The 19862-nt window shown below is 29.9% G+C and overlaps 2 protein-coding genes across 6 annotated transcripts in view; one reads left to right on the top strand and one right to left on the bottom strand.

Annotated features, from left to right (window-relative positions):
* LOC130625335 (myotubularin-related protein 14-like) overlaps window positions 1–19862 on the bottom strand; it is a 44345-nt gene that overhangs the window by 16926 nt on the left and 7557 nt on the right. For 3 of the 4 annotated variants that reach the window (XM_057440408.1, XM_057440409.1, XM_057440407.1), the window contains 9 exons: window positions 12031–12087; window positions 9802–9884; window positions 9280–9385; window positions 9093–9186; window positions 8934–8997; window positions 8490–8585; window positions 7712–7785; window positions 6356–6426; window positions 4597–4671 (listed from right to left, as the gene is read on the bottom strand). In XM_057440408.1, coding sequence (XP_057296391.1) covers window positions 4597–4671; window positions 6356–6426; window positions 7712–7785; window positions 8490–8585; window positions 8934–8997; window positions 9093–9186; window positions 9280–9385; window positions 9802–9884; window positions 12031–12087 — 720 coding nt within the window. The remainder of the gene's footprint in view (window positions 1–4596; window positions 4672–6355; window positions 6427–7711; window positions 7786–8489; window positions 8586–8933; window positions 8998–9092; window positions 9187–9279; window positions 9386–9801; window positions 9885–12030; window positions 12088–19862) is intronic. The other variant, XM_057440410.1, reaches the window with a different exon arrangement.
* Window positions 819–4179, top strand: LOC130625338 (uncharacterized). 2 transcript variants are annotated; one of them, XM_057440415.1, is made up of 2 exons: window positions 819–976; window positions 3068–4179. In XM_057440415.1, the coding sequence occupies exon 2, from the start codon at window positions 3078–3080 to the stop codon at window positions 3948–3950; it is 873 nt and encodes a 290-aa protein (XP_057296398.1). In that variant the 5' UTR covers window positions 819–976; window positions 3068–3077; the 3' UTR covers window positions 3951–4179. The 2 variants fall into 2 exon arrangements, with proteins under 2 accessions (XP_057296398.1, XP_057296399.1); XM_057440416.1 differs by lacking the exon at window positions 819–976 and adding an exon at window positions 2086–2195.

The raw sequence follows: 19862 nt of genomic DNA, 5'->3' as shown, positions 1-19862 counted from the left end.
GAAATCTTTCAAATTTCTGCACAAATAGACCATGACTTGTGCTAGGATCCAACCCATAAGTCTTCATAAGTAAGTAGAGCACTTTACTGACTGGGCTAACGATCACCATCTACCACCTGAGCTACCGAACCCAGAAACTGTGGAAAAATCTACAGGTTCACCCATCAACATCATAATGAATTACTTTACTGGAAATCAGGAATAAAAAACCAGTCTTTTATACTACCAAAACTTTCCTTGTCATGATTATGTCAGAAAACAAGATGTATTACATGTATATATTACATAGCTTTAATACAAGAAGAATCCTGCCTCAAATAACTGTTGCAAAAATTTTTGCTAGTGTCAGTAATATTTATAATTATAATTATTTCTATTCAGATTTAGTTCATTAACTTATTAAGTGCTAAATAGACAACAAAATATAAGTAAATATAACACTGTGTAATAGCATAATTCTTTTAGAAATCACCTTGGTAACAAAAATTCCACAAATTTTAAAGGGCATCAACATAATTAAATTTTGTAATGATTAGAACAAAAAAAAACACCATACCAATAAGATTCAGCTATAAATGAAATCCCTCTAGAAAATTTAGAAAATAATTGTTAACAAACTAAACAATTACAGTCAATTATAAAATAAGTAAGGATCCTTAAAAACAATGAAAGCATCTCATTAAAAAACTGTTTTATTAAAATGGAGTAACAAAAGAAGATGGTGTATAGAAAGGAAGGTGTTTGCAGGATAGCTCCTGAATAAAAGAATAAGAGAAGAAAAAGAGTAATAATGAAATGCATTTATTTAAATTTTATTTTATAATACAGTATGTAAATTTAATTGTATTTTATTCCTTTAAAATAATTTTGTTTAAAAATTACAGAATTATATCTTATAAAAAAACCTTTTTCAAATTAAATAAATTTAGAAAAGTTACATTAAGTTATGTTTTTCACAGTTGGCTTACAAAAGAAGGTGAGTTTATGACATGAATTTATAAACATATTTTTAACAAATTTTGTTTACAAAAATAATTCTTATCCTTAGTTATTAATATCTGCTAGTTAGTTCCTGTGAATTTTTATTAACACTAAAGAAATTTTAAGCATTAAGGAGTTGTGGAAAAAGTTGTGTTTTTCCACAACTTTTCCACAAATTTCCACAACAAAACAGAATAATAGAGGAGGAGAACAGTTTTTTACTGAACACTCTCCCCCCAATAATTCAAATTCATGCTTAAATTATGATTAAAATAAGGCAGGGTAATCAACTGTTTAATTATACTTCTTTGTTAACAAATTCTTCACAGCACATCTCATTTCTGCAAGCACGTCCAGGTTTATTAACGAATTTTGAGAAGAAAAACATCTAGTAGGCTCTGGTAATAAGCAGCCTTAGTGGTTGATTTTGTTTCTTTTTAAATCAAACATTACTGTTTGGTTAATGGTTACCAAAACAACATTCATTCTGAGTTTCTAAGGTTGGTTAACACCTAAAGTATGTAAAACACTGTCTTGATTTTTCTGAGGCTAATTAAAAACATTTAAGCTGAAAATATATGGACATAACAATGTTCATGGATTATAATAGCACTGTAGGAATAAGAACATTTAAAAAAAAACTAAAGTCAGTATATTTCCTGTGATATTGTATGTCACTTGAAATAAATTTGATCCACTTATTTATTTATTTATTTTTCTTTATAAGGATACATGGAGAAATTGTTTTAAGTAATTTATTATTTTATTTTATGATTTATATTTCACTATTATTTATTTATCCTATTTACAATTTTTTTTTACTCTTTTTTTAACCTCATTATAAAATAGAATAAAAAAACTTTAAAAAGAATAAGTTGGGATAAAAGAAATAACTTATTCTTTTTATCAAAAAATATAAAAAAAATACAAAAAATATAAAAATATATAGACAATCAAAGATAAACAATCACTGATACAATGAAGTGAGATAAATCAATTAAATAAAATTTCTCTCTTTGTTAAGGAAGTTCTTTTTCTTCCATTTACAAATAAAAAACAAACATAAAACAGCTTCATCAGAAACTTCAAAAAAAGAATAACATATCACTTCATCACACATGCTTCAATAAGATACTTAAAAATTTATACTATCCAACAGCTGTGGAGGAGAGTATAGCCAAGGTCTTAAAAGATACACATATAACAGTTAAACAGTGAGTTTTGTTTGTAAAAGATTTTTATTCCTTTAAAAAAGAAATAGTAACACATAAGAAGATTTTGTAAAACCATTTAATAGTGTATATTATAGTATATTGCATATTTTATATTATTTATATAAGTTTTACTTCGAAAAAAGGAACTTATTAGCTTAGAAGCTTCTATAACCACAGAATATGTAGTTGCCATGGGTAATATAATATATGACGTCAAGATGTATAAATACTTGTGTGTCGTTATAGCATCAAATAATCTTTATTGCTTTGCATGTTGTGTCTAAATTTTCTGGTTTTTTTTTATAGTAAACAGAAGGTTGAAATTTTTTTCAACTATCCCAACACTAAATCATTCAACAATTAAAAAATGAGCTTTTATATCTACGACAGCTCATTTCTTAATTATTTCTATTGTACGATGTTTTAAAATGGATGTAAACTTGAGAACAATCAAATAATTTCACATTGTAAGCTTGGTCGATATTTCATCAGCACAGCACTTAAATATCCTTTGTAACTATCTGCTAAAATGCTGTTGAGTCATTTTTAGGACTGTACTACAGCAATGCAACTGTGATTCATACCCCTTGCAATTTTCTCCAATACATATTTCTGTAATGTTGGTGAACAACAAATGAAGGAGCTATAAATAATTTTACAACAAAGAGTGTATTTATATTTGCATATTTTCTTCTAATAAAAAGTAAAATGGAAAAGGAAAAGGGAAAGTAACTTATTACTGTGCACCTAAAGGACCAATACAATTTAAAAGGACTTTCAGTTAATTCTACTGTTTCAACAACTTTTAAAACTTACACCTTGAAACCTGATATTTAAACATAAACCTAATGCAACATTATTTTATTTTATAGATAAACAAAAATGAAATTGCTGTTTGCTGTCCTGTGTTTTGTGCAAATAGGAATTCCCGTTGTAGCAAATGTATCATGCAAAGCCAATGCAAAACATATAGTATTCACTGCACCAACAGACGTAAATATGTTTAACATGACGCTGTATGTTCGTCTTATTGGTGAAAAGAAGTGGATATATCAACCAGGATGCACAAGTTCAATTGCAAACAAACTAGTTTGTCCGAACAAACTTATACGCAATGCACCATATTTGAATATAAAGACAACACAAAAGACAGGTACCAACACTACGACAACAGATTACTTTCTCTGGCTTTATAAATGCTATATAAACCATGGTGTAAAGCAAATTACCATTACACAAAATGCTTGGGATGGTTTTGAGATCAAGTGGAACCACTACAGTTGGGATGATAAATTTATTCACACTGACCGAGTGATTGTTAAAAATAAAAATAAATCACATTCCAGCGATGTAACTAAGCAGATGTTTCGCTTTTCGAAGGTGCACATTAATAATGTGTACAATATTTGTATTGAAACCACGTTTCCTTTTTCAGAAAAAAAGTTTTTGAACATAACGAATCAGGTCATGTCCAGGTGTATCAGTATTACTACACCTAAAAAACACCAGCAGGACGAAAGTTCAAATTTAAAAACACCATTGGTTGCAGTTGGCATAGGTATTGTGTTGCTAGTCATGTTGTGCATAATTTTTGTTGTCTACAATAAGAAATGTAAACAAGGTGGTGATCATGACTACGATATGAACCAAGATGAAGCATTAGCCGCTGGAGACAAAATTGAAGATGTCGAAATGCAGGAAGATGAAAATAGTGAAAAAGAAGTGTTAACTACACAAGATAACGAAGAACATTAAAAATAAAGACGTACACCAACTAGTGCAATAAAAATGAGTTTGAAATCAATGTGAAAACACATGATGTTGTCTACAAAAATAGGAAACTTTTTCATTGAAAAATAGAAATCTATTATGAATGAAAATATTAATAAACAAAAGTATTATGTTTACACGGTTGTAATTTTAGTAATACATGAATATGATGTTTAAAATAGCATTTTTTATGATTAATTTCCCTGGAACGCTATAAGGTTACACTTAAATTTTTATAAATCAAAAAAATATATATAAAATGTACAACCCAAAATTAAGTGCCATTAATAACTCTCTAAATACCATAATGCATCAATTTGTCTATTTTTTGTCCAAACGAGAGTCAGATTGACAAAAATGGATATAAATATGACTTGGGTATTTTTGTATGCTTAAGACGAGATCTTGACTAATTGTCTTCACAAGTTTTGCTTAAAATTTGATTATTTATGCCATCAAAAGTAACCATTATAAAAAATGGAGTACTTTCCTTAAAATAACATTATTCCCTTAAAAATTGCCCCAGGGTGAATAATGGAAGCATTACATTTTCACATTTGCCATTTATGTATAAATTATACATAAAGTTGCAATTAAAGAGAAAGAGAGAGAGAAAGAAACAAAAACTTACCTTGTAATTCTTCCATTCTATATTTACAGGTAACGGGACACTGGTAGGTATGCTTAAAAATGCATCAGCAAAATCCTAAAAAAGTAGGTAGCCTTTTTCGCAATTGTTTAAGTGTCATATGTTTAATCACAGACAAAGATAGTTAGCATTTTATTAAATAATAAAATGTTGTGGCATTTAGGTTCACATTAATATTAATTAATATTAACTAACTACAGGCGGAATGGAAAATCAACAAACAGATTTGGAGAACCAGATTTGGAAAACTTTTCCAATTTTGTCCCAGGGTGCCCATAGTTATCTGCACGGTTAAAAAATGACTTTCGTCACCACCTTGTTTCCAAGTTATTAAGCCTTAATAGTTTTAGGTGCATTGTAATGCTTTTATTAATTTAAATTAAGATAACTTTTTTAGCAACATCAAAAAAAATGAACACATCCATCTTTTCTGTTACAGACAAACGGAAACACACACAGTCTCCATATTTTTATATAGATTAAAAAGAATAGTTATGGTTAAATGCATGTGTTATCAAAAACAAAAAACAACATTCAAAAATCGAAAAATCGCTAAATATGAGTAGAGTCATTTTAATTAATGAACCTCTATTCGCTTTAAAGTTCTAGTGATGATGGTGTGCTTGGTAGACGATCTAATTCTGACCTTTTGGTATTGTGCTTTTTACATGTTTTTGCATGTTAAGGTAAACATATTGTCACGTTTTCTAGCTATGTATATACCTTAAACTAACAAATTTTAAGAGTTGGCTGCAAACATAGATTTTAAGGGAGCATGGCAAGCTAGCTAACTTATTTTATTGCTTATATTTTAAAGTTTTTATTTAGTTAGGTATAAAGCTTCTTATCCTAGCCAAAATTATTTATTTTTATGTTCGGGTTTGTGGCTGGCTAGTTTATTTATTATTTGGCTTAAAAGTGAAAGTAGCTAAATGCTGTTCAGCTACACCAAAATTCTTAATTATTTTAATAATACCTCGGTCATGAAAACTTATTCTACAAATATAATTGCTGAGACAGCAGGCTTTTTTCTGTACAATGTTGCACAATTTTTTTATAATCTGGCAGGGTAAAAACAGGTTGTTTTTATTTTTAAATTTTACAAAAGATTTTCCACAAAATAAAACTGCTGAGTGATTGTTTTGGCTACACACTGCATTTTGATTTAAACTGTGGTTAGGATATAGTTTTTTTGGAAAGGTTGATATGCCTATACAGATGTGGAACACGGTATACCTGTACTAAGCGCTTGACCCAGTGTTACGACTGGCTGTTTCCTGTGTTTCTATTTAACCGAAGTTGCGATGAAGTTTTTTTTGGAAAAGGGTATTATACCTATATGGGTATGCAACATTGTTCATCTGTACCAAGCGCTCAGCTTGGAGTAATATAAATTTTTGAACTTTCAGTGGGAACATTTTCTGAAAAGTAAAAAAGCTTAACCAACTGTTTTTGCCATGATGGGGTAACAACAGGTTGTAAATTGTGTTTTACTTTCAGCAAAATGAGAAGAAAAGTTATTTTTTGAAAAATATATTATACCCACCATGATGTTGTGTGTGCTTCATTTGATTCACGAATGAATGTGTGGCCCAGAAAAGTAGTTGATCCACTGGGTTTTCAACGCTGGGTAACAATTTTACTTGTGGCTTAACCCTTGTTTTGTTGCTGGGTCCCCTGGCTAGTTATATTTATTTACGGTACACAAACTACAAAAAATAAAGCACAAATGGAAACATACTTGGCTCCAGTCAAAACAAACTCCTTCACCACAATAACCATTATTCTTAAAATTTTGAAAAATCTCACAACCTGAAACATTACCATTGTTACTAATATATATTTATAAATATTAGGATACAAAATAATTACAGTTGTTTATGGTTATTATAAATTTTAATGTTTTAGTTTATTCAGCATTTTACAAACACCTCACAACAAAAGTATGTGAAAATTAGCTCATCTACAGTTGAAAGTTGGTTGATCATCACACTATAATTTTTAACGAAAGTGAAGAATGCCTTGGATACATGCATAACAATGCACAAACATTGCGTTTTTTTTTTCTTGTTAAGGTTGCTGTAATGGAAAAAACTCACATGATAAGTAGTCTCAGAAAAACCCTTTTAATTTATCAATACTTTTATTTTTTTCTTATTTTTTTTTTTGTTTTTGAATGCTTGATAAGACTTTTTGATGGTGTTATTTTCGTGAGATTTTAATTTTCCAAAATGAAAATATAATGAAATAAACACACACATTTTTTTCCGAACGCTGGGTCGCAGACTTCTCATTTTTGAACCGTTATATTCAGCATAAATTAAAATAAAAAAGGTTCATGGTTTTTTTTCTTTCTAATAGTCGTTATGAAATTATTTGTAATTCTATTTAATTGTTCAAGAAAATGCATATTTTTTTTCTTTTTGTCGTCACAATTCGCTAATCAGTAATTTATACAAAAAAATCCGGGAAACTTTTGTGCATAATTTATTAAGCTTTTCATTGCCGAAAATATCAATAAGCCAATAGGAAGCTTTTCGAAAAAGAGATCACAAACGTAAAGGCATGTATGCGAAAATTTACTAACGAGATACTTGTTTTTAAAGATTTTTGGTGTTATAAAAATGTGCTAACTGAGTATGCAGAAAGATGATTCAAAATTATTAATAGACAGAAATCAGGGTTACAATAGACAGCTCATATGCATACTCCTTAACTATGATTTTTTTAATGATTTTTTATATAACAACATTTTTATATGTATCGATGGTGAAAGTAAACTATCTAAAAAATATTATTATGCATGTTTTTATACGGAATTTCCATATCATGCATAATGTTTACAAAAAATATGCTAAACTCATTTTGCACATATTTCCTTGAAGGCGAATAGGATATAACACCTCTGAAAAGGTTTTTTCTAAAAAAAAGGGATGTTTTAAATATTTTCATGGAATATAAAATTTGTAATTGGAAAGAGAATTTTTTTTCTATATATCATAAATTTTTTGCAAAAAACCTCAAAAAAAAAAATGGTTTCCTTTACAGTAACCTTAAATTTTAAAATATGTTTTATTTTTGAATAAAAATACTGTACCAGGATATGGACTTGATGCAATTTCGAAATCACCATATCTGTTTTCTTTGTCCACTTTTTCTGATGATGTTATGCTAAAAAAACAAAATGTGATGCTCTCTGGGAAAATCAACCACTTCTATTATGAAACTGTATCAGTTTGTAAAATTTCATATTTCGAAAAATATGAAATACGAATTTCGTTTTTTTACAGCTATTTCTCAATTAAATATGGTGATTTTTAGATTTTCTACGGATTTTCTATGAAAAATAACGAGATTGGAAAAGGTTGGAGCTCGTAGAAGCCGATTTTTTTCTTGTTTATGATACATTTTTAAATATAAATTTCTGCTGACTCAGCAATTTTAGTGCTAATTTTATCATTTTATTACGTATTAAGGCCTATATTTTTAGGAAATAGTAAAAAGAAATGGTATAAATAAAACACTGAGTAAATAATTAAGCTATTTGGACAGCTAAAAAAGGGTTACTGCCACCTTAATGACTCTACATAGCTAAAATGTGTGGAATTTCCCATATTTTGCTCTCAGCTAACATGTTTGTTTTGCTCAAACCTACGACTTCTCATCTCCTTGTAATAGCCATATTTCTTGTGCTTTTTTTTATATCAACATAATAATATTTTTGCAGGCCTGAAATAAAACTATACATCTAAAATGTAACTAACTAGATATCTATGTGTGCCAAAACAAAATGCTTTATGCAAAAAAAACCTGGTTAAACAAAACAAACATAAATGCAAGTTGATTATGAGGTGTACAAAAGTGTAAGAGATTACTTCAATCCATATTTGACTTTCTTTCTTTCTAGCATTAAATCCAGTATATACTTTACAGATAATTCTTTTAGCAGCTGTATATCATACCCACGAACCCTAAAATTAAAATGCATTGAAAATACATTGTCTAAAAGATATATTTTAGTTTGCATGGAAAAAAATATGTCCATTTGATAAATGTTTTGAATTTTTTTGCTAGGCATTAATTTCTCAGCTTAGCAATTAGATGACTGAAATCAGAAATTTAACCCTACTCAGGCCTGGGGTAATTTAGGCATCTAAATCAATTGTATCAATTTTTTCATTTTAAAGTTCAAAGTTTTAACTTCCCCAGCCATGCTGCTTTTGAAATTTTTGTTTCACTATATTCCACTGCTTTAAAATACAAAATTTTCTCCCCAAGGATACAATACACATTAACACACATTACAATTTGAATATTACTTATCTACAATGGCACCATCTTGTGTGCGAGCTGATGGCTCTTTATTTACAGCTACATTTTTTCCTGGGAAAATAAAAAAGGTAACACTAATTGTTTTCAACTTTCTGTGTTGTTTAACAATTCTGCCAAAAATGTTCATCTTAAACAAATAACATTACCTCCTGAAAATAAATAGTCATATCCTGACCTCCCATAAAGTTCTGCTGCTGAAGCAAGAGTTGATGATCGACAGATACACTGTAACATATGTAACTGAACATAAGATGGCTTTTCAGGTAGAACGGTTTTACTACTAGCAATAAATTTATTTCTTCAAAAGTAATTTGACTCTTTTTAATGACACACCTTTTCTTTAATCCACAACACAGGAATAACAAATCTAGATCGACATCTAGCCTTTTTGGATTTGCTGATCAAATCATTCAAGTTTCCCAAAGAAATTTCTTTATGCCTGTAAAATAATATCGATTTGAAATTTGAAGTAAAAAATCATCGTACTTTGACATCCATCTTCGGTTTTGCAGGCATCAATGTGTTATGCATGTTTGACTCTGTGTGTTGGCTTAATATTACTGAATTGCTTACCCCAGTGTGGAAGTATATAGCTCAAAAACAGAATATAATCCAAATGTAATTATCTTGTGACACAAAGAAAGAAAACAAGATATTTAGGGAAAAGTTTCATCTGGTCATATACTAACAACTGAATTAAAAAAAAAATTGTAGCTGCTTTTACACAGTGTAGCAGAAGAAACATCTCTTGAAATTTCGTACTTTGAGTTTAAAACCATTTTTTTAGTAGAAAATTGCCAATGTGACTTAGAATGAATGCTTGTGGATGGTCATTAAAGGAATGTTTGGTTGTACCTTTCAAAGCTCTTCTCACCTGCAGAGATAATAATTTTTGTTGGATAGTGTGAACAGTGATTTCCGCCATTGTTGTACAAAATCTGGAAAATAATATTAGCGTGTCAAAAGAGAATAAGTTTAATATGTTAGTTGTCACACCCATAGGCTGCTGTTCCCTTTCATAAGGCCTGGTTGGTCAGGTAAAAATACAGGTACATAGTACATTTACAGTGTGACGAATAAAGCAAGAAAGAAATACAATTGCAAAGAAAACACTTTTTCATAAAAAATATTGTTAAATGTTTAAATCAGAGATATTTTTAAATTATTAAAAAAAATTGCAACAAAAAGCTTGATCATGCTTGCAATATTAATCAAAATTACTATAGTTTAAGGTATGGTAAAAATGCATTGGTGAATTAAACGACTATGGCCACATAACTGACAAACAAACTTTTGAAAGAAAATAATATTATTCAAGAAGTCCTGTTTCACTAAATTACTAAAGGAATAACAGAACAAATTGTAATGTAAAACTAAATAACTTCCAAATAGATGAAAAAGTTATTCTGGTTGTGATTTTTTTGTTTCATTTTGTTTTTGTTAAGGATTACATTTTTCTTTTTAGGGATGACTTCAGTAATGTTAAAGGAGAACTACACGCAAAAATCATTTTTTGATATATCGTTACTACTACCATAAGAAAACGAATTTACTAGTTTTGCTGTTTCATATGACTTTCAAGTGCCTACAATACGAACCTTATCACCCTAAAATACGGCTAGAAATCCCGACCCCCAATTCCGTTAAAAAAAGACTGGGACGAACATGATGTGTGATGTTGCAAAGTGCGCACTTTGCAACATCACACGCTGGTTTATTAAAGCAACAAATTTGTAAATCGTTTATAAATTTGATAAATATAGCTACTAGCAGTTCCTTTTTATTTTATGCTTAATATGCAAGTTGCTCAGCTTTCGGTTGTACAAGTCGCTCCACGTTTAACAAAGAGCTTAGTTTTCATAAGATAGCTTCAGAAAAGTCCAACAACAAACTTCGCATAAAATGATTGCAAGCGATTAAAAGAGAAGGGTCTTTACCAAAAGATTCTGCTTTTTTCATCTGTTAATTACTTCACTGACGATTGTTTGTTTCCAGAGGGATATGATAGTAAGACAAAATTCATCTAGATTTCTTGAATGCAAACAATAAAGTTTTCTTTGTATTTGCATATATTCACTGGTCATCAAATCCATGCCATTGTATAATATACGTTCACTTTTTATTGTACTAATATTATTTCACGAGTTTGTTACCTTCTTCCATTTTTAAATTTATACTTTAAAGTTAAATTCTTGTCCTTCTCGCCACTTATGATTATATTTTCTCGCAACTAATAAGCAAAGTTTCTAATTTCTGACAGTGGTAAACATATTACTTTGCTAGAGTGAACTAATAGGTGAACCGATGTCATCAACATTTCAAACATCAAACGAAAGTAAAGCATGTTCTGGAAATAGTATTTTTGTATTTACTTCACGGACTAAAAAAATTGTCCCTTTTACCCCCTGAAATTTTTGTCATTTAGTATGCAAACATTCCAAGGTGAGGTCCATTATAAAAGAAATAAAAAAAATGATGGACTACTGTTCTCCGTCGTCTATACAATTTCATTTTTTTTTAACCTTTTTCAAAATTATAACGGTTTATCAACGCGAGAGGGACAATGCGTTAAAAGTGTTTGAAAACATCAAAGTTTATTTCTGAAGACTGTTTGTTTATTTGAGGAAAATTGTTGGTTATTGTTGTTTTTTGACAAATAAGAAAGGTTTATTTTTTTATATATACTTAGTTATTGTGGTTCTTGTTTATTAAAAAATAAGTTATAACAAATCGTAATGTCTTCTCTTCTTTTCAATGTGTTTTCTTGGAGGCCTCTTTCTGCGGTTTGCTACATGTTGCACTTTGCATAGTCATTTTGTTACTATTTCCAGTCTTCTATTTTTTACGTAGCCCGTTGAAAAAAAAGGATATTTCTGGCAAAGAAATTGCTCTTATTGAGGTAAAAACAGACAAAATTAAGTTGCACTTTTTTATTTTTTGAAATATATGACCCATTTTTGACAATATATCAAATAATTTTTGCGTGTAGTTCCCCTTTAAAACAAAGCAAAGAAGTTGATAGAATTAAATTTAAATTGAAGTTGAATAAAAATTCCATCTGATAAGAGAACATAACTAACTTACATTACATTGATAGCCTTTTTGAAAAATTTGTAAACATGTATCTTCAACCTGGCTTACCTAAAAAAAATATCCAGACAGTTGATATGAATATAAAATCTTAATTTTTGTATTTTTAATATAAGTGTCAATCATCTTTGTGCAAGTCTAGTCTCAGTCTTCTTAATAACATAAAGTATAACTTTCAGAAGAAACATAAAAATAACAAATGTTCTACACATTCCAATAATAATTTTTTTTAAATATTAAACCCCTAAATATTTATTTCCCACAAATGGTTAACAAAGTTTCATTAAAGACCATACTTACGACATGATCCTGCATGCATGGAAAACCTAGTTTACAATGTTACATGACTGCTTCTACAATTTTAGTCAAATATTTTAAGACAAGATGGCTAATTTCGAAGTTTTCAACCATAAGTAACTGCATAGACTTTATCTATGTCTAAATGCGATTTATGTAATATAAGATTATTTTAGTTAAATCTAAACTCTTAAGCTGGTTTAAATAGAGGAATAAGACATATTATAATCATTGTATTTTTGCATACTTTTTCAAATATCACAACCACGTAATAAATATACCTGCAAAAGTTTCCACTTTCCAAAAATGGTTCCTGTGTTTTTTTATGTTAGTAGCCTTTAAAAAAGGTAAGTTGCCAATACCATTATTTAGAAACATTCACCGAACGGTTGCTACAAGATTATTTTTGAGTAAAGTAAAAATATGCGCCTGACAATGGTCTTGTTGCACCTCAATGCATAATTTGATGCATGATTTCATTCATTACTGGATGAACAACTTTAAAATTAAACAAGGAGCAATTTCCACCATGGAGGCAATATAATACAAGCGAGAAAATCTTACAGAGTGGTGACTTAGTATGGCTATGCTTAACATAAAGAACAAGGGATTTTTCTGACACACCAGACATCATGAGCTGTAAATAAAATAAGTGTTGCCACAATTTTTTTTTTTTTGAGTATCATTAGCCCATCTAGAAGGTGCTTTTTAGGAGAGAAATATACTTCACACCAATGCTAATATGATTTGCATCTGAGAGCACATTCGAAATTGATACAAGCATCCTTTATAAAAAAAAATTAGTGATGGAATTGTTAAATATTAACAAACATAACAACAAACAATAAGACAATAAACAATACTAGCTTCATACTGCTGTCATACAAATATTGTATGGTATATTCTTTATAGTTCCGCTGTTTCCATATCACTTCGGATTTTTCTAGATTTCACGCCAAAGTTAAGTTTCTTAAGGATACACTATCTAAGAATGGTTATCCTGTTAGTTTTGTTGATACATGTGTTGAAAGATTTCTTGACAAGCTATACGTTCCTCCTGCTCCTGCATCTTGTTTCGATGTTCCTAAGAAAAAGGTTCTTATTGTTTTGCCTTACTTAGGTACAGTCTCCTTACAAGCTAGAACACGCCTAAGGAAACTTTTTCGTAAACAGCTACAATGCTGTTCATTACAGGTTGTTTTTAAGTCATCATTAAGATTGTCGTCTGTGTTTCGCTTCAAAGATAAACTTCCTAGGTCTTTCCTTTCAAGTGTTGTATACAAATTTTCTGCAATGGCTGCAAAGCTACTTATATTGGTAAGACAATATGGCACTTGAAAGTAAGATCTTGTGAACATCTAGGAGTTTTGCATCTCACTGGTAAGAGCGTTGCTACACAACAACCATCTGGGTGTAACGAACACTTATGTCGTCACACACGGCTGACAGCAATAATTTTACTGTTTTGTCAACTGATGCACGCAATTATTTATTTGAGATAAAGGAAAGCCTCTTTATTCTTAAAGAGAAGCCTGTACTCAATTATATGATTACATCTGTGCCTTTATATTTATTTAATTAATTTATCAGCAAGGAAATTGTCAATAACTTTATAAACTTGCTTTCAACAACTAGAAGAGCCGAAAATTTAATGGAATATGTGAAGAAAATAATGTTGTTATTTTTCTCAATGTTTGTTACATACTTTATAAAAGATTAAGATTTCACAAACCAAACTTTAAAAAACATAGTGACTGATAAAATTCTGTAAGTTCTCAAAAATTTTAACACAATAAAAACAAAATAAAATGTAACGTAATGTAACAGAAATCTCAAAAATATTTTTTTTTAAGGCCAGAAAAATTTGACAAGAAATGTTCAGCTATCAATTTTTACTTTTACGAAGAATTTTATCAATAGCCACTTTACATTGGCGTTAACCCCTGGCTTTGCTCATATCAATGTGAAATAAAATTTCCAGCATATAAACCAAGCACAATATCTAACTTTACAGCTCCCATTCTCTGTAACCTTTACTCTTACATGTTTTCCCAAGCAGTTCTTGGTTGTCAAAATATGTAATAAGAGTGCCAGTAAATTCCAAAAGAAAACTGTCTTTGGTTAGATCTCTGTTGCCATTGTCCATACATTTGTGGAAATATCCAGTATAGGGTAACTCTTTTGTTTGACAGTTTGTCTCAACCCCAACCGCTTCCTGACCACATTAAAATGATGTTATTTTCACATAAGCACCTTCCAGCAATGATTATGGTGAACCACCAAGCAATGTTGGTGGATTTTCAGATATTGTGGTGGATGCAGTGAGTGATTGCAATTGGAAGTATTAGTGGGATTGTTGTGACATCCCAGGCTTTCATCCTTGACGTGTCTATTTTTTTGCCTGGCTAATAAATTTTTTAATTTATTTGTGATACATATGCTTCTGCTGTTTAGTTATTTCGTTTAATTTTTCAAATTGTTCTTTTAGGTACAAGTTCTCAATGCTCGGTGTTGTCTTCCTCTTCTTCATCAATTTCTTCTTCAGTTGTTAAAAATAATTTGTTTCAACAAACAGGTCATAACATTTACTGTCAATCTGGGTGGGGTTGTTATGCATATAAAATACGTATAACATATATATAACATATTTGCATAACATATAAACATATATAACATATAACATACCGTAATAATCCGATTAAGCCCCCCCCCCCTTAAATAAGAGCACAGGTAATTTTCTCAAAGTTCAAAAAGTGCCCAGCACTTATTAGGCGGCCCCCTTGAATAAGCAGCCACCTGATAAGGGGGAGCTTAATCGAAAACTAGCTTGAGAAACTGGGTGCTTTTTTGAAAATTGATGTTGTATAAAAAGCAAAACTAAAAAACCGTAGAAAGACTAAACTTCACTTTGTTACGTCTTTTGTTCAGTTTCATTATTCAGGAAAAAAACAAAATTAAAAATTACTGTTGTCTTTAATGTGTACAAAATTAGGAAAAATTTATAAGCGCTCAGCATTTTGTAAGCCCCCTTCGATTAACCGCCCGTGTAAAAAATCCAAAAATTTAATAAGCGCCTAGACACTTGTTCGGATCATTACGGTATGTTTAACAACCCTTTTTCGGTTTTTATGATACTTTTCCTATATTTTGCAAAAACATCAAGCCATGTGTTTTCCGTTTTAAAAAACGTTTAGATACAAAAATGCAGGATAATTTAGTGCATGTCAAACTTATCTCCAGGCCTTTCGGTTCTTAACTGCTCTGCACTTCCATGATAAGAGCTTTTAAAAGCATACATGGTACATTAATGTTTACCGCAACCCTTGTAATTAAGCATTTTTAGCGTTCGCAAATACTGCTGTTGCAATTTTCGCACTTATTAGAATACTACGGCAGTTTGCAACTAATAAAAGGTGTATTCATTATATTTATAATAAATAAAAACTTTAAAATAATACGCAAAAAAACAAAGCTAAATGTAAAAATATGAAAGTTCAATGTAGGAAAAATGGCATTTGTGATGCTCTTTAAGAAAATCAACCACTTCAAAATTTGAAAGTACACACATTTTTTAAATACATAATTCTTTGAAAAAATAAGAAATTTCTATTTCTATTTTTAGAAATACAATATTTATATGACCTGTTGTTAAAAAAGAAATTTAAATTTTAGAAACAACAAGAAAAAAAAGTGAGTACAGGAAGTACTCTCTTTTTGTAATTCATAAAATTTTATTTCCATTGGTTTGCAAACTTTCAATATTTGTAACAAGTATTAAACATGGATTTAACCAGATGGATGTGGGGGCATGGAAGCAATTTAAAAAAGACAAAATCTGGTAAACAAACAGATACATATAAAAAGATTGGTTTGTTTGCTATCAGAATTCATTATAAAGCTATGGAGATGCTTTCACACAAGGCTATATAGATGTCATAATTTATTCTAAAGTGACAGTGACAAACATAAGACTTTACAGTACCGCCTGAATGAACGTTACATATACACACATTTCACAACGTCAAGTAATGAACTAATGTTTACATAAAGAAATTTCATGTGGCTATTTTTATCACATGTATTTTGCATGTTTCTATTGTTATCTTTAATTGCATGTGTTAACAATAATGCATGTAAAAAAAACAAGCACAAAATATCAGCCAAAATTGTCAGAAATAATGTTAAAACTCTTTTTACTGTGCTGAAGAGTTTCGATTTTCATAGATATGTACATATTTTTGACATTGGGCTACAATAAGTGTTTTCGGAAGCAGTTGTGTTTTCCATCACGCTAAAAAGTTTAAGGCTAAAAAACGCTAAAAATTCATATTCCCCTTTATATATTTCTCCTGTTCTTTTTTTTCTACACTTTTTTACAGTTTTTACAGCACAACACAAAGTATGCTCTGTGTAAAGTAGTATTAAAGTTGTTCCCCCTTTTTTAAAACGTGTGCAAAGGTTTGTATTTTTTATTACATAAACAACAGGTGGGCAAGCTACTTGCATGCTTAAAAACTTGTTTTAAGGTTATGTAGCAAAAAGTGTGCTATTTTAAAACTTATGCAGCAAGAATTATTTCTGTGCTGTTTCCAAAGTTATACAGAATATACTTGTTGTTTGCGAAAGTTATGTTTTACAGAAAGTTATTCTCCACCAACTTAAAATAATGAAAAAGAATTATTTTTATCAAACATTATTTTTATAATGCTGCCCCACTTTCGAATTTCGTTAAACAAAATTCTATCACGAAACAATAACTTTGACTTCGCGTTCAACATGTTTAAGAAGGAAACTTTAGATCAGAAATTTTCTTATTAATTTATTTTCTTTCCAACTTCTGACATTGTCGTCAGTGTTAGCCAGTGTGGGATTATATTACGTTGTTATAAAAACGTTTATTTACAACAACGTGTGCTTGTTCTAAAATGTTTTCTTTCATAGATAACGATCTCATCAAAACACCTTTAACATATCATAAAATGAAAACAAGATCATAGAAAGCAAAAAGATTGCCGTAGATCGTTTAAAAATCATGAAAACAGGATTGCAGAAATTAGAAAGAACGCCGTAGATCGTTTAAATACATGAAAATAGGATCGTAGAAATCAAAAAGATTGCCATAGATCGTTTAAATATCATGAAAACAGGATTGTAGAAATCAAAAATATTGCCGTAGATCGTTTAAATATCATGAAAACAGGATTGTAGAAATCAAAAAGATTGCCGTAGATCGTTTAAATATCATGAAAACAGGATCGTAGAAATCAAAAAGATTGCCTGCCGTAGATCGTTTAAATATCATGAAAACAGGATCTTAGAAATCAAAAAGATTGCCGTAGATCGTTTAAATATCATGAAAACAGGATCGTAGAAATTAAAAAGATTGCCGTAGATCGTTTAAATATCATGAAAACAGGATCGTAGAAAGCGAAAAGATCGCCATAGATTGTATAGTGTGAAACGATGGTGGAGACAGTCCCTTATAATGCGTTATAATGATTAGAATAAGCTTTAAGTGTATGGCGTTATAACGTCTGTATGTACCCTTCAATTTTCGACAGTCGCTGTGAAGAAGCGTTTTAACGCGTTATAACAGTTAGAAGTCACAATTTTGGAACTGAGCAATGAGCAATGTGCGAAAGTTTTCTACATTCAAAATTTTGTGAAATCTGTAAGACCGTTATTAACACTATAACGCTGCTAAATGAAGAGCTAATCAGTTTGAAGTAAGCAAGATGAACTTTAACATTGGTATACTTTTTTACAGTCAGCCTTAAAATGTGTTATTAACGCCGTTATAATATCAAGGAAACGGTTGATAATCGCAAACCATGTCAAGTTCATACCAACACAAAAAAAATATGCGATGTTGAGCACTGAAAATTGGAAATAACCCATGCAATGTTGTCTGATTAATAAAACGATGATCGTTGAAAAATATGCAGAAAATAAAGTCTGCATGTGGCAATTGATCAACATAACTAATTAAATATCATGCTGACACTGTGCTTTCAAAAAAAAATCCTGCAAATGATTTGACATAATGAAAGTTGCAAAAATATTTAACGAAATGAATACACAAAAATAAAACGTTGAACTTTAATTTTTTTAAGAAAAACTTTTTTTAATTTAAATAAAAATAAATGGTGAATTAAAATTAAAGGGAACCTGAGGTATAAATTGATGTTGCACTTATATTATAGAGCTTAAAAAGTTGGTTAAAGGTTATACCTCCTGCTAAAAATTAAGTTGAGCTCATATGAAAAATCTTTAAAAGTTCTCTAGAAATCTTTTTATTTTTTTGAAAAATCTTTATCCGCTCTCGAGATATTTGTCTTAAGAGTTGCGCTTATTATGTGAAATTATGACGTCATGAGTATGCATTGAGCATAATTATGGTAACTAAGTAATACTTTATTCGGGGAAACTTTTGCGAGAGAAACTTTTGTGAGTCCAAAAACTCGAGAAATTTTCTGGAGAAATTTTTGCGAGATAAACTTTCGCGAAATCTGAAATTGGAAAGTTTTGGCAAGATAAACTTTCGCGATTCGTGATTTTTATGTTCTTATAAAAAAAAGTGGCCTATATTTCTTATGATAGGAAATTGTTTTTAACGATGTAAATTTCTTTCTTATAGTATGTAAAAACTTCTATTTACAAATTAGGTTCAAGGTCAAAATCACAAAACAGATCAGACGCATTTCTAGGCTCGTCTTCTTTCGGCCAGTTGTCTCTTTTTTGTATCGGGAGGGCGAGCCAAGTGAGGGCGAGTCAAGAAATAACTTTTAAAACCAGCAAATTGTTTTTAAATTTTAGAGGATAAACTCTCGCGAATCGATTTTTTGCAGGAGATAACCTTTAACAAGTCATTTTAAATTTTTTAAAAAGCTCTTTCCGTTCTGAAGATATTTACATTTAAAGAATTTCAGATTTGCTTATGCTACATAAATTATGATTCAATTTGAGTAATAGCAAATTTTGACGTAATAATCATAATGAAGGAGAGTGTTGCGACAATAATAATCTGTCTTGTTTTTGTATTATAACCATTTTAGCAACAACAAAATATCTCACTATGTAGTTCAATTTAAGCAGTTTATTTTTGTTATAAATCGCACAAAATATTAATTTTGCAGGAGGCCTACACTAGAATTAGAAGACATTGCATGTATAGACAAAAGACACATAACATTTCTTTTAAATGTAGGACAACAAAACAATGAGCCACATGAAAATTTCATGTGATCGTTAAATTTCCTGTGTGGGGCATGAACTCCATTGTTTTTGACAAGCAAAAATAGATTGTGTATTTAACAATGGATATATAATAAAAAAGAAAGTTCTAACGCTACCGAAATTCTGTGTAAAGGTGATAATTATTGTGCACATATAACACTACATTCAGGCGGTACTGCATAAACTTAAACATTTACTTATTTTGGTTTACAAATCGCTGTACAGCCCTTACAATTTGCGTCGACATTCGGCACTGCCGACGTAATTGCCGACGTAAAATATTGAAGATAGCG

The sequence above is a fragment of the Hydractinia symbiolongicarpus genome, chromosome 14 (genome assembly GCF_029227915.1).
Source record: "Hydractinia symbiolongicarpus strain clone_291-10 chromosome 14, HSymV2.1, whole genome shotgun sequence".
Classification (NCBI taxonomy): domain Eukaryota; kingdom Metazoa; phylum Cnidaria; class Hydrozoa; order Anthoathecata; family Hydractiniidae; genus Hydractinia; species Hydractinia symbiolongicarpus.
The sequence above is the reverse complement of the archived record's forward strand: the minus strand, read 5'-3'. Positions and strand labels throughout refer to the sequence as shown.